The 14,878-nt window shown below is 47.1% G+C and overlaps 1 protein-coding gene across 6 annotated transcripts in view; it reads left to right on the top strand.

Annotated features, from left to right (window-relative positions):
- The window catches only part of ATP7B (ATPase copper transporting beta), a 72,375-nt gene that overhangs the window by 37,466 nt on the left and 20,031 nt on the right, over window positions 1-14,878 (top strand). For all 6 annotated transcript variants that reach the window (XM_045796879.2, XM_045796878.2, XM_087865159.1 and 3 more), the window contains 6 exons: window positions 1,043-1,206; window positions 6,153-6,314; window positions 8,597-8,673; window positions 10,213-10,387; window positions 11,444-11,677; window positions 12,407-12,498. In XM_045796879.2, the coding sequence (XP_045652835.2) occupies window positions 1,043-1,206; window positions 6,153-6,314; window positions 8,597-8,673; window positions 10,213-10,387; window positions 11,444-11,677; window positions 12,407-12,498 (904 nt within the window). The remainder of the gene's footprint in view (window positions 1-1,042; window positions 1,207-6,152; window positions 6,315-8,596; window positions 8,674-10,212; window positions 10,388-11,443; window positions 11,678-12,406; window positions 12,499-14,878) is intronic.

Below are 14,878 nucleotides of genomic sequence, written 5' to 3'. Positions count from 1 at the left end.
CTCCCCACTGAGCAGGGAGCCCGATGTGGGGCTCCATCCCAGGACCCTGAGTTCATGACCTGAGCCAAAGGCAGACACTTAACCCACTGAGCCACCCAGGCGCCCCTGAAAATGCACTTAATATACCTAACCTACCGAACATCCTAACTTGGCCGAACCGACCTGAAACGGGTCAGAACATGTATCAGTTGTTCATCCTAATCGTGGCACAGCTGATGGGAGCCGAGGCTCTCAGCCGCTGCCCGGCATCCCCAGACAGTGTTGTACAGCACAGCACTGGCCCCAGAAAAGGTCCAGATCCAAAATTTGAAGTACAGTTTCTACTGAACATGTATCACTTTTGCACCATCATAAAGTTGAAAAGTTGTAAGCCAAACTATTGTACGTTGGAGATGGTCTGTCGTCTGGGACTTCTCTTCCACTTCTGAAAGGGAGTAGAGAGCGAAAAAGAGTAAGGAAAACTACTTTTGAAAGAATTTTTTTTTCTGCGTGTGAAAAGTGTCTGAAGAAGAAAGTATACCACTGAGGTAACGGTAGTTGCGAGCTGCAGACCGTATCCCTTCGCTGTGAGGTGTGTACCCCCTCGGCGTCTTCTGGAGCCTGACTCAGTAGCCCCCGGCCAGCAGCACAGGCATTGTCTGGGAGCGGGGTGGATCTGCAGAACCCAGACCCACTCCAGACCGACTGAACCAGAATCGAGTTTCACAAGGTCCTCAGGTGATTCGTATGCCCATCAAAGTGTGAGAAGCATTGTTCTAGAACACTGGTTCTCACACTTGCCTGGTGCATTAAAGTCGCCCAGGGAGCTTTAAAGAAAAGATGGCTGGCACCCACCCTGAGGGATTCTGATGTAACTGGTCTGAGCTTAGGGCCAGGCATGGTGATTGTTAAAAGCTTCCAAGTGATCCTAATGTGCAGTCAGGTTTGAGAACTCCTATTCTAGAGGCTTCTGGGGCAGATGTTTTTCTTTGTTAGGTTATGTTGACTGTGTCATCCCAGAGGCCTTGCCTGGCATGTTATAACTGTGGCCCGATGGTTCCAGGGATTCTCTCGGTGCTGGTTGCCCTGATGGCCGGAAAGGCAGAGGTTAAGTATAATCCAGAAGTCATCCAGCCGCTGGAGATAGCGCGGCTCGTCCAGGACCTGGGCTTTGAGGCAACAGTAATGGAAGACTACACAGGCACAGATGGCGACCTCGAGCTGATTGTAAGTGGGGCGGTGGGGCCGGAGCTGGGGCCGCCGGGCTGCCGGCCTCTGATGGAGGCCGGGAAACTTCTCCCGTTTTGCACATGTCCTGTGTGGTGTTGGGGTTTTGTTCGTTTTGTTTTCCTTAGAAGCCAGCTGCAACGACCTGTTCATTTTGTGAGGGAATGTCAGTCCTGTCACAGTCACGGGAGTGCATCCCACTGGGCGCACTCAGGGTGCGAGGAGGAGCAGGAGGTGAGGGGCGGAGTGTAGGAAGAAGAGGAATTTCAATGGCAGCTGTCCAGAGCTTGGGTTTGAGGGAGTTGAATCTGAACACATTCCAGAAAGCCCAGAGGGAAGCTAGAATGCCAGGGGCGTCTCGAGGCCAGAGGAGGTGAGTCAGCGTGGTGGCCAGTGCCACTGGCGCCGCCACAGCCCGGCTGTAGGCACGGGGGTGTCCCGAAGCACTCAGTCTGAGACGACTGCCAAGGGTGGTTGCCAAGGGTGAACGCCAGGGTGCTGGGGGGGGGGCGTTATTGTTTGCTGTCTGCGTACCGTTACCAGCTGTACGTGACCACGGCAGATGATCACAACAGTTTGTCTGCATTTCCAGTATGCTGTAGTCACGAGCACCTCCGGGCAAAGCTCCTTTTGTGTAAATAAAGGGAGACCTAGGACAAGGAATTGGGTAACACTGGTGTACCGAGACGGAAGGGTCTTACTCCCTTACTGTGTTTAGTCACTGCCGTTACTGGTAAGTAAATGTTTGAAGAAAGAGTACTAAGGACACGAGTGGCACTTTGAGCTCTTGATAAGGGGCGTTCTTTGTTGAGCAAACCCTTTGCTCTGGATGGGCCTCCCGGTGTGCGGTCAGGCGAAGTGTGCTGCACTCCAGCTTCCAGCCCCTGGCGCCCCTGAGGCAGGAACAGGGCCCCCGCTGTAGACCCCAGCCCCGATGGGGATGCCTCTGTCTGCTCATTCCCCTGTGGAATATCTAGATCATGAATATTATTGTTGTTTGAATGTACATTTTAATCTTTATTTTGCCAATAAGAGAAAAAGGTAATAAAGAAATGGGTAAGACAAATGCATAACTAAATTATTACTTAATTATATGTATATGTATTTGTCTATAGGTCCAAATGATAAAATCAAACAATTTATTCATTAAGTTAATGGGTTTAATTGTGTTGAGAAAAGATAGCTTACATATAAAAGATGTATGACATGGTTTTTGAGCTTTGATTTATGCAGATGTGGGATCCGGTTATGAATAGTTTCTAAAATATATTACATTTGAATTTTAATCTCCACAAGATATTCTTGCACAGAATTGAACATACAAAGAGTATCAATGAGATACTAAGCACTGCGGAACTTGCAACAAAGTGCATTAAATGCCACAGCAGAGCTAGAATTGTAGAGAGGTTTTGTCAGAGTCATATTTATTGTCTGGGTTCTAGTTTTATTAGAGCTGCCTGAAGTATTTTAAATGTTCCAGATTTATAAGTATCAGGGTAATATTTGCAAATTGCAACACTCTTGCAATGTAATGCTTGTTAAAACCTAAAGGAATTGAATTGCAATAGCTATGGTAATATATAAGGTATTCTTTTTTCAAAATTTAAATTCAGTTAACATATAGTATATCATTAGTTTCAGAGGTAGAGTTCAGTGATTCATCAGTCTTATATAATACCCAGTACTCATTACATCATGAACCCTCCTTAATGTCCATCACCCAGTTACCCCATTCTCCATCCACCTCCTTTCCAGCAACCCTCTGTTTGTTTCCTATGATTAAGAGTCTCTTATGGTTTGGGGCGCCTGGGTGGCTCAGTCGTTAAGCGTCTGCCTTCTGCTCAGGGCCAGATCCTGGTGTTCTGGTATTGAGCCCCACATCAGGCTCCTCCTCTGGGAGCCTGCTTCTTCCTCTCCCACTCCCCCTGCTTGTGTTCCCTCTCTCGCTGGCTGTCTCTCTCTCTGTCAAATAAATAAATTAATTAATTTTTTTAAAAAAGTAAAAAAAAAAAGAGTCTCTTATGCTTTGTTTCCTTCTCTGATTTTGTCTTGTTTTATTTTTCCCTCTCTTGCCCTATGATCCTCTTTTGTTTTTTAAATTCCATATGAGTGAGATCATATGATAATTGTCTTTCTCTGATTGGCTTTTTTTTTTTTAAAGATTTTATTTATTTATTTGACAGAGATAGGAACAGCCAGCGAGAGAGGGAACACAAGCAGGGGGAGTGGGAGAGGAAGAAGCAGGCTCATAGCGGAGGAGCCTCATGTGGGGCTCGATCCCATAACGCCGGGATCACGCCCTGAGCCGAAGGCAGACACTTAACCGCTGTGCCACCCAGGCGCCCCTGATTGACTTATTTTGCTTAGCATAATACCCTCTAGTTCCATCCACGTCATTGCAGATGGCAAGATTTCTTTTTTTTTTTTTTGATGGCTGAGCAATAATCCATATATATATATATATATCTCACATCTTCTTTACCCATTCATCTGTTGGTGGACATCTGGGCTCTTTTCATAGTTTGGCTATTGTGGACATTGCTGCTATAAACATTGGGGTGCAGGTGCCCCTTCAGATCACTACATCTGTATCTTTGGGGTAAATACCTAGTAGTGCAATTTCTGGGCCATCAGGTAGCTCTGTTTTCAACTTTTTCAGGAATCTCCATACTCTTTTCCAAAGTGGCTGCACCAGTTTGCATTCCCACCAACAGTTCCCTTTTCTCCACATCCTCACCAACATCTGTTGTTTCCTGAATTGTTAATTTTAGCCATTCTGACTGGTATGAGATGGTATCTCATTGTGGCTTTGATTTGTATTTCCCTGATGATGAGTGATGTTGAGCATTTTTTCATGTGTCTCTTGGCCATTTGTGTGTCCTCTTTGGAGAAATATCCGTTCATGTCTTCTGTCCATTTCTTGATTGGACTATTTGCTCTTCGGGTGTTGAGTTTGTTAAGTTCTTTATAGATTTTGGATACTAGCCCTTTATCTGATATGTCATTTGCAAATCTCTTCCATTCTGTGGCTTTCTTTTGGTTTTGTTGACTGTTTCCTTTTATTGTGCAAAAGCTTTTTATCTTGATCAAGTCCCAATAGTTCATTTTTGCCTTTGTTTCCCTTGCCTTTGGAGATGTGTCTAGGCAGAAGTTGCTGCTGCCAAGGTCGAAGAGGTTGCTGCCTGTGTTCTCCTCTAGGATTTTGATGGATTCCTGTCTCACATTTAGGTCTTTCATCCATTTTGAGTCTATTTTTGTGTACGGTGTCAGAAAGTGGTCCAGTTTCATTCTTCTACATGTGGCTGTCCAATTTTCCCAACACCATTTGTTGAAGAGACTTTTTTCCATTGGATATTCTTTCCTGCTTTTCAGAGATTAGTTGACTGTAGAGTTGAGGGTCCATTTCTGGGTTCTCTATTCTGTTCCATTGATCTATGTGTCTGTTTTTGTGCCAGTACCGTGCTGTCTTGATGATTACAACTTTGTAAAAGGGGTTGAAGTCCGGAATTGTGATTTTCTTTTTCAACATTCCTTTGTCTATTTGGGGTCTTTTCTGGCTTCATACACATTTTAGGATTATTTGTTCCAGTTCTGTGAAAAAAGTTGATGGTATTTTGATAGGGGTTGCATTGAATGTTTAGATTGCTCTAGGTAGCATAGACATTTTTTTTTTAAGATTATTTATTTATTTATTTGACAGAGACAGCCAGCGAGAGACGGAACACAAGCAGGGGGAGTGGAAGAGGGAGAAGCAGGCCCCTAGAGGAGGAGCCTGATGTGGGGCTCGATCCCAGAACGCTGGGATCACGCCCTGAGCCAAAGGCAGACGCTTAACGACTGCACCACCCAGGCGCCCCTAGGTAGCATAGACATTTTAACAATATTTGTTTTTCCAGTCCATGAGCACGGAACGTTTTTCCATTTCTTTGTGTTTTCCTCAATTTCTTTCATGAGTATTCTGTAGTTTTCTGAGTACAGATCCTTTGCCTCTTTGGTTAGGTTTATTCCTAGGTTTCTTATGGTTTTTGGTGTAATTGTAAATGGGATTAATTCCTAATTCTCTTTCTTCTGTCTCATTGTTAGTGTATCAAAATGCAACTGATTTCTGTGTGTTAATTTTATATCCTGCCACGTTGCTGAATTGCTGTTGAGTTCTAGCAATTTTGGGGTGGAGGCTTTGGGTTTTCCACATAGAGCATCATGTCATCTGTGAAGAGTTAGAGTTTGACCTCTTTGCTGATTCAGATGCCTTTTACTTCTTTTTGTTGTCTGATTGCTGAGGCTAGGACTTCTAGTACTGTGTTGAACAGCAGTGGTGAGAGTGGGCGTCCCTTCTGTGTTCCTCACCTTAGGGGAAAAGCTCTCAGTTCGGTGAAAACATTTTTTGAGCAGTGTTTGAAGCGGTCTCAGCAGTTGTATCATCATCATCACATGTTCAGACACTGTATGTAGACATTTTATGTCTGTATTTAATGAGTATTCTGGGAAATGTTGACCACTGATACTCAAAAGAGTGACTTGTCTGGCCTGCTGAACACATATTATGGGAATGGCATGTCTCACTTCAGACTCCCTTTCTCACATCCATACGCACAGATGGCGTGGCAGAAGTGGCATAACAGAGAGGGTAGGGTGGCTTACGAAAACTCGTCACTGTCAGAGCTGGAAGTCAAGTGTCGGTCTGTCGCCGTCTGCTTCATGACTGCCTACGTCTCTTGTTCCTGAGTTGGGGAAGAACCACTGTTTACTTGCCCTCAGCCCCTGGGGGAACGTCCTGGGTGAAAATCTTGCTCACGGAGTCTGGAGGATGGGAGTCCAGAGCCTTGGGAACGATGCTGTGGAAAGAGGAAGGGCTCATGGCTGCCTGTTGACCCAGCTCCCTGTGTGCCTTCGATGGGATCCTCCCAATCCCGAGTGAGTAGTATTTTTGTCATCCTGTACGACAGATCACGGGGATGACCTGCGCATCCTGTGTTCACAACATAGAGTCCAAACTCACAAGGACAAATGGCATCACCTACGCCTCTGTGGCCCTCGCCACCAGCAAAGCCCACGTGAAGTTTGATCCTGAAATTATTGGTCCACGGGATATCGTCAGAATTATCGAGGTAAGTCATTCGTTAAAAATATTACACAAGTTAATGTAACATTGTGTGTCAACTATACTTCAATTTAAAAAAGATGCCCATCTTTTTAAAAACAGTGATTTATAATCATTGTGGGAAAATGAGAAAATATAGCTAACCAAAAAATTAAAAAGAAAAGAAAAAGGTCACCTAACCTATCCTTCAAGTTTTCCCATGGGAGTAAAGGTGAATCATTTTAAAATAAACTGAAATTAATCTGAGGGTGACAATCAGTGGATGAGGAAGAAAAGGATATTATTGTTTTAATTGCAGATATTTAGGGCGCCTGAGTGGCTCAGTCGTTAAGCGTCTATCTTCAGCTCAGGGCATGATCTGGCGTTCTGGGATCGAGCCCCACATCAGGCTCCTCTGCTGGGAGCCTGCTTCTCCCTCTCCCACTCCCCCTGCTTGTGTTCCCTCTCTCGCTGGCTGTCTCTCTCTGTCACATAAATAAATAAAATCTTTAAAAAAAATAAATAATTGCAGATATTCCCTGAGAAACATCAATATCAGCAAGATACCTGTCACAGGGGGTTTAATTACCTAATTGTAATTATAAAGTATTTTTTATGTCTGTACCAAGTGTCTATAGACCGAAGGATAGTTGGTGACTGCATTTTACCACTATGCTGGGTCTGCTTGATAATGGGAGAGTTTAGTCGTTTCTCCTTTGGAAAATCAATTAGAATAGTTTTTACCCACTCCCTCCCTCTGTTCCCTCCCTCGCTTTGTCCACACACACTCCGTTTCCTTTGTAAGCTCTGTTTATAGCACACCATAAGAGGACACGCCTTAGTGGTGATCTGAATGGGTTAAAACAGTCCAGACCGAACAAGATTAACTCATCACAACTGATGGTGAGGATAAACGAAGTTCAGCAGGAAGTGCTAATGCTGAACACCTTGCAGCAGACTTGATGTTGTCTTTCATTTTCTCTTCATTGTGTGTGTGCTTAAGAGAGATGTTGTCTGTTGTGCGGCTCAGTAGAGCTCCTTGATGGGCAGTACTTATGCTGCTGCTGCTGCTGCTAGAACCCTCAGTCTTAGAGGCAGACAGCAGAGCTCTTTATCAGACGAGGAGAGATTCGCCAGAGGGGTTAAGTGCCCTCACTCACTGGTGTCCAGCTAAAGGTTGCAGGACCTGCTCTCAAACCCGGGCCCTACAGTTCCAAGCTCGGCGGCCTTTCGATGTTTGCCACAGCACAGGTCTTACAGAACAGTAGTGAGGGGGCATCGATGAGGCCAAGAAGGCAGCCTGATGCGCTGTCAGAGGGAGGGTCCCAGGGGGTACTTGGAACACATCTCCATCACCTTCTTATTCCTCGTGCCCCTCCTGGCCTCCACGCCACTGGCTGAGCTCAGTGCGTATCTCTGTCCTCATTTGAGGAATATCGCTCATGTCTGGCCCCCATTCCTGCATCTCTGCTCCCTCTTTCCCTAATGTAATTAAGCTGGTGTTCGTTGTAAGAGGATTTGTCTTTAGACAGTCTTAGATGCTCTTTCTCCACCCGTAACTTTTAATTTTTGTGGGAAATCCCATCATCAGAGTCCCAGGGCCCCTCTTTATATTGTGCTGACTGACAGGACATTTGCTGGCAGCCTTTCCTGTGTGATTTCATAAAGGGGTCAGATCAGATAAGGCAGAGAGGGTCAGGGAGCGAGGCGGTGAGAGAAATGCTGGAGTCACTCCCTGAAAAGAGCCAGCAGATTGCAGTGCGGTGCCCGTCTGGCTTCAGGGGAAGCCGCGGCCTGCAGGTGCCGAAGGAGCCAGGGTCTGCTCACTGGGGAAGGGCCCAGGCTGGGAGCCCAGAGACCTGTTTCCTGAGCACTGGGCCTTGCTCTTCTGGTAGCACGATGGCTCTGACCTTCAGTTTCCTCAGGCAGAGAATGACAGCACCTGACCTGACCACTCCCTTGTTGGGGTTCCTCACACAAAAATCCCGTGTGTGTAAATTCATCATGGATCAGCCTTGGGGCATGTTGACGTTTCTCCCAGAACCTGTGCCTTTGCCCACAGAAGGAACAGGAGGCCATCTGAGGCCGTTCCCTTAGGGATGATTCAGTCTGTAGGCATAGATGGTGCTGGACCTCTGACGGGATTTGTAGTGTGATTTGGGTACAGAATCATGAGTGGAAAAACTAATAGTCTTTTGAGGGATTTTTGATTAACTGTCTAATTTCAAAAGATGTAAAATGCTTTCTACCAATGCATGTTTTAACCAAGTGCTTTCCTCCCTGTTTCTTCTCTCTTTTTTTAATAATAAGGAAATCGGCTTTCATGCTTCCCCGGCCCAGAGAAACGCCAACGCGCATCACTTGGACCACAAGGTGGAAATAAAGCAGTAGGTAGAACAGAAAAGATACACTGGTGTTCTTGACTAAGTCTCCCCCCCCCCCCCCCCCCCGCTGGGCCTGACTGCCTCATTCTGTGCTCATGGGTGTCCCTGCTCTCCTGGCTTCCCACAGCACCTTCCACTGGGAAGAGTTGCCATTGCTCCCCCTGTGGCGTTAACGCTCTACAACAGTGATGTCCGACAGAATCTTCTGCAATAACAGGAATGTTCTATACCCACGCCTCCCAGGATGGTAGCCCCCGGCTACGGAGCAGTTAGTATGACTGAGGAACTGAACTTTTAATTTTATTTAATCTTACCGATTGTAATTTAAATAGCCACTTATGGCTAGTGGCTAATTTCAGTTGGGAGGAAGAGAGTGGATTTTTTCTTTCACAACACAGTATTTAAACAGACTTTATTTAAATGAGTTCTAGAAGTAGGGTCTGAGGTCAGGAACCATGGTCATTGGAAAGTGGTCTGGGAAGCAGGCGGCCTGAGTTCATTCATTGTTACAGATGTTTAGTTACTCATTCAACAAACACAAGGGTGCTGTTGTAGGCAGGGCACTATGCCAGGTGCTAGGGATGAATAGGATACCATCACCTGCTGTGGAGGGGCCCGTAGCTGGTTAGGAAAAGAGTGGTTGGGCAGTGGATCAAGTGGGTTCAGGGGGGTCTGGGAAGCCAAACAGCAGGGGACACATGATCTGAGCCTTGAAGAATGAGTGGAAGTTTGCTAGGCTATGGGGTGGGAGTGGGGGTTGACGTGAGGGTCTTCTTGGGGCATGGAGGCAGGGGGCCTTCAGGGACTCCTGTGATTGCTCTGGTCAGCATGCCTGGAGCAGGGAAGGGTTGACAGGAGAGGCACCTGTAAAGCGAGCGAGGGGCTAATTCTCAGGGCACTGGGCGATAGGCTGAGAGTCTGAGACGTCAGTCTTGCGGGCCAGTGGTCTGCAGACCCAAGTGGAGGTGTGCCAGAGCTTCCCCAACACTTGGTGGGAATTTCATGGATGCTGGCATGAGACCACCACTGTCACCTGTGACCCCTGTGTTCATCAAGACGGCTTTACAGTTCTCACTGACTATAGTATGTAATAGTTTAAAAATTAGACATAAAAGTAAGTTCAAACTAATAGAATTTTGCTTTTATCTGTTTTTTTCTTGGGAGTCTGTGTAAGATTTTATTTTGAAAAAAGAGCAGTAGGCAGCCATATGGACTGGGATGTTCCATTTCTTTGGGGCTGGGTTCTCCGTTCTAGGCCTGGGTTGCTTTCCCTATGGATTGGAGGCAACCGGTCAGCCTTGGGCGGGCAGGGGCCATCTGTATATCTCTGGAACATCCGAACATGCGAAGTTTAAACCTGTAGATGCTCTCTCAGGTGGCTGGTGTCAGGGAGCGAGCCTTCCCTTCGTTTCACACCCCTGGTTGTCTGTCCCAGATGTGTGACAAAGGCCAGTCTTAAACTGAGTCCCTAGGAGGAGACCAGCCCACGATCCAAATGGCAGGTGATACCTAATAGGTCGGTGTCGCTGCTTTGCCTCGCAGGTGGAAGAAGTCTTTTCTGTGCAGCCTGGTGTTCGGCATCCCTGTCATGGGTCTGATGGTCTATATGTTGGTGCCCAGCAACGAGCCCCACGAGTCTATGGTCCTGGACCACAACATCATCCCAGGACTGTCCATCCTGAACCTCATCTTCTTTATCTTGTGTACCTTTGTCCAGGTGCGTATCAGAAAGGGACAAACCTCTGCTCCCCCTGCCTGCGTGTGGCTGACAGATTCTCTGTCCTCCCATGCCAGACACAGCCCTTCAGCTGGGCTTTATCACAGCTGTCCCTCAGGGGCTCTTTTTTCTGTCTTATGACTGGGAGGGGGCTTAAAAGGACCTAGTTCCACTGTCACTTTCATAGTTGTAGGTAATCAGACTGCCTGGAATAGTGAACCTCCTGGAACTTCTACTCCAGGGGTGGTATTAAGGAGCTAGCTGTGTTGCTGCTGGGAGGTGTGCCTCCGTCTGTTCTAGAATATAAAATAAAACTCCTGCCTTAACGATGGAAAGTTTAGTTTAAGACTATCTGAGGGCAATTATTAGCCTGAATTTGCTTTTTCCTGTATTTTCTTTTTAATTACAAATGTAATGTATATTTATTATAGACAGTTCAAACCATGCTGAACTAGAAGAAGCAAAGGGGAAGATATTCTTTCACTGGAGTCGTACCCGCCTCCAGCCCAATTCTGTTCCCCAGGGTTACCCTAGTGTTATTACTAGTTGGACGTGTATGTTTATAGATCTTCATCTATGTAGAGAAAATACACGTTTGCTTATAGATGTAGGTGTGTGTACGTGTTCACATAATACAGACACACGGGCTTTTTATTTTTTAACCGGCATAGGGTCATACTAGAGAAATTGATTTATAACTGGCTTTGTCACTTAACCATGTATTACGGCCATCTTTCATGCCAGCCGTTTATAGATCTAGCACGTTCTTTCTCAGGACTCCAGAGCACTGTCCACAGTATAAATGAACCATGATTTATGTACCCTTGGCCCCCTTGCCCTGTTGATGGACATTCAGGTTATGTCCTCTGGGCTTTTAAGTTTCCCCCAAAACTGTGACCCTCCATTCCTGTGGCCACTAGGCCTATGAATCAGGAAATTGATTTGCTCCACGTCCCTTGCTGAGGAAAAAGTCATGTCTGAGCGCGTGCAGGGGCGAGGGGCCTCGGCGTGGCTGGTGGCTCCTTGAGCAGCTGTGCTTCCTCCGCTGTCTTTCAGCTCCTTGGCGGGTGGTACTTCTACGTCCAGGCCTACAGATCTCTGAGGCACAGGGCAGCCAACATGGACGTGCTCATCGTGCTGGCCACCAGCATCGCCTACAGCTACTCGCTCGTCATCCTGGTGGTGGCGGTAGCGGAGAAGGCGGAGAGGAGCCCCGTGACCTTCTTCGACACCCCTCCCATGCTCTTTGTGTTCATTGCCCTGGGGCGGTGGCTGGAACACGTGGCAAAGGTAACTGCAGCTTCGGGTGAAAAAAGAACTGTTTCTTCAGTAACATAAATCTTAATTCATCTGAACACCTTGTTTAGAATTACTAATTACACACAGTCTAGAGAAAGACTTAAAGAAATGTGAAACCTACGTATAATTAGGTGTTCTGATCACTAATCTCCAAATTGGTTGCTACTTCAGAAATCCCAGCTAATCTGGTTAATTATTGAAACCTTTGTTCGGGCTCATTGTGTAATGGAAAGAACCCTGGATGTCAGGCCAGCGCTCACACCACCTCTCTACATAACTGACTGTATGGCTGATTAGCCTGCACATCCACGTTTCCATCTGAGGGTCATGCCGTTTTTAACAGCCTGCCTTAGACCCACATTTTAACCTAGTCTATAAAAGAGTAGGACTCAAGCTCTAAAAGAAATTAGATTGAACCTAAAAAAAAAAAAGCAGTTAATGGGCAGACTGGTTTTGTTTTTTCGACTCAAATGTAATTCATAGAACTTCGTGGCATTGTACGTTCAATGTGATGATGACATGGCTGTGTGTCAATGACAGTAGCATCCATCCTGGGGGAGCCTTTCGACATGAACTGTGGCTGTGGTGACGGGTCAGCCTCTTTCTGCAGGGGCTTTCTGCAACACCAGCTGCTTTTAACACCAGCCTAGTGAGTATTGGTCTGGCTTTGCACGGGTCAGCTTACAATAGCTCTTGTTTTCCGTTCTGATTATTTCCTAGAGCAAAACCTCAGAAGCCCTTGCCAAACTCATGTCTCTCCAAGCCACAGAAGCCACCGTTGTGACCCTTGGCGAGGACAACTTGATCATCAGGTGGGTTCTATTCATCCAGAGTTTTTGACCAATTTATATTGATTTGTGTAATACACCTCAAGACACCCATTGTGTTCGTGACGGTTACGCTAGACCTTGCGGGGGCAGGTAAAGACTCGCACAGTCAGATCTGTCCTCTCGATACAGGTAATTAACAAGGCATTTACAGACTACAACATATGCAAGGATTCAGGGTGGTGTGTAGGCCAAATGACAAGTGAAAGGTCTAGGTGACTAGTGTTCCTGGCCTAGCTAAGGGGAAGGCTAGAGGTGTCAGGGAAAGCTTCAAAGAGCACAGACTACATGCTGGACATTCCTCGCAAGATCTGGGGGATTTACACAGGCTGGGAGGTAAGGTTTCAACTTGCCAAAGAATACAAATGAGAGAAGTAGTGTTCCTCTTCCTAAGGTTGGCGGATTTTAAAAATAATAATGATTATTATCATTATTGCTGGAACTTATATAGCATTCACTGTCTGCCAGACACTATTTTAACCTCTTTGTATTAACTAATTAAAAAAAAAACTGTAGGAGGAAAGGATGGTTATCAGCCATATTTTGCAGGTGAGGAAACTGATGATCAAAATGGCTAAGCAACTGGCCCGAGTTCACACAGGTATTAAGTAGTGGAATGGGATATAACCCAGGCTCTTGTTCCAGAGCCCATGCTCTTAACCCTTCCACACACTGTCTCTTACGCCATATTTAATAATGACATTTGCACAAATTAAGGCTTCTGTACTTCCCCAGTCAGCCTTGTTTTCATATTCTAGGTAGTGCTTATTTCAGACCTTCACATTCCTGAAATTTCTCTCTAGCCCCACCACTTTCCCCTTTGGCCTGTGATCTCACTTTGACTGCTGAAAATAGAAGCCATCGAGGTGGGAAATCCGTCAGTTCCCTGACACTCAGCCTACAAAGCTAACCCTCCCCACTGCATGCTTCCCTCCCCCCATCCCAGGGGTAGAGGCCTCTCCTTCTGGGCCTCTGCTCAGGAACCTCCCTCTGTCAATTTCTTGTTGATCTTCAGGGTGTCCGTCTTTGCTGATTCCAACCATCCACTGTGACATACAGTCCAAACTCCTGTTGTGAAAGCCGTCCTGTGCCCCACCCCCACTGTACTTGTCCATTCTTCATGCCGTTGCCAGTGTGGGTTCATGAGTGTGTCTCCCAGAGATGGCCCTCAGAGACTGCAAGCTCCCCCCCCACCGCCATTTTCCAGGGGGGCACTTGGCAAGCCTGTGCTGTGAATGAGGCACCAGCCGACCACAGCACGGAAGCACTGGTTTTTGCCTGGATGCTAGCTATTATATACTGATTGGAATTATAGTAGCGGTATTGAGATTTGAGACCTTACCATGTGCCGGTGCCACTAGCCAGGACTTCATAGAAACTACCTAATTTAACCTGATAACTACCCTGTGAGGTAGGTGTCCCCCCGATCCCCATGTCTTTGGGAAGAACCTGAAGCTTAGTGGGGAGGAGTGACTTGCCCAGGGTCCAGGGCAGGTGAGCGGCAGAGCTGGGACAGGCTCCCTCTTGGCCACCACTAACCTGTGTTGCAGGCAGGAGGACTCCGTGTGACAGCTGCTGGCACGTGGGGGCCTCCACACACACTCACTGTTTTGGTGGCTCTGCGGCATTTGCACATCTTGGCTGGTTTGGTTTTTTTCTTATAAATTAATGACATGAGAGCTTCTGAGATACGGAAATGTTCAGATTGGGGACAAAGCCACGGTCAGCTGCATTTACTCGCTGCCTTTCATTTCGAAGTGCTTCTGAAAGCACTGGCCGCAGTCACACGACTGCTCTGTGGATTCAGCGATGAGGAGACAAGCATCTTTGCCAGAAGGCAAAAGCTACTTGAAATGCCCAAGGACAGTAGGGCTACTCCAGTCACCGCTCCGTTCTTTTCCGAAGACGGTGATTCGTGTTTGGCTGTGGATACAGTGTGGGCCAGACTCCTACCATCATCATGTGGTGGCGCCATTTTCTAAGCTAGGAGCCAGAAGACCAGTGTTCCTTCCGGCCTTGCCGCAGGCAGGCTGTGTGCTAGGAGCGGGTCAGTTATGGTCTGTGAGGCACAGTTCCTGTCTGTCAGACTAGGGTGTTGGTTCCTACCCCACCTTCCTGACGGCATGCTCCAGGCTGCTGGGAGGTGACAGGCCCGTGGTCACACTCTGCTCTCCCAGGGACAGGGCCACACACCGCCCTGCTGACGAGCTTGACTTCCTACAAGATGAGGTGAGCTGGTGCCAGGGCCCCCGAGTCAGCCTCCACCTTCTGTGGGGCCTTGCCACGTCGGGACTCTGCAGGCGCCTTCGGAAGGCCGTCAGAGTTTCCCACCTCAGCTGTCTCCTTTCATTGAGACTGGGGCCTG

Source organism: Ursus americanus, chromosome 10, assembly GCF_024610735.1.
Source record: "Ursus americanus isolate L20-20 chromosome 10, mUrsAme1.1.p, whole genome shotgun sequence".
NCBI lineage: Eukaryota > Metazoa > Chordata > Mammalia > Carnivora > Ursidae > Ursus > Ursus americanus.
Note: the sequence above shows the minus strand (reverse complement) of the source record. Positions and strands in the feature narration are given on the sequence as shown.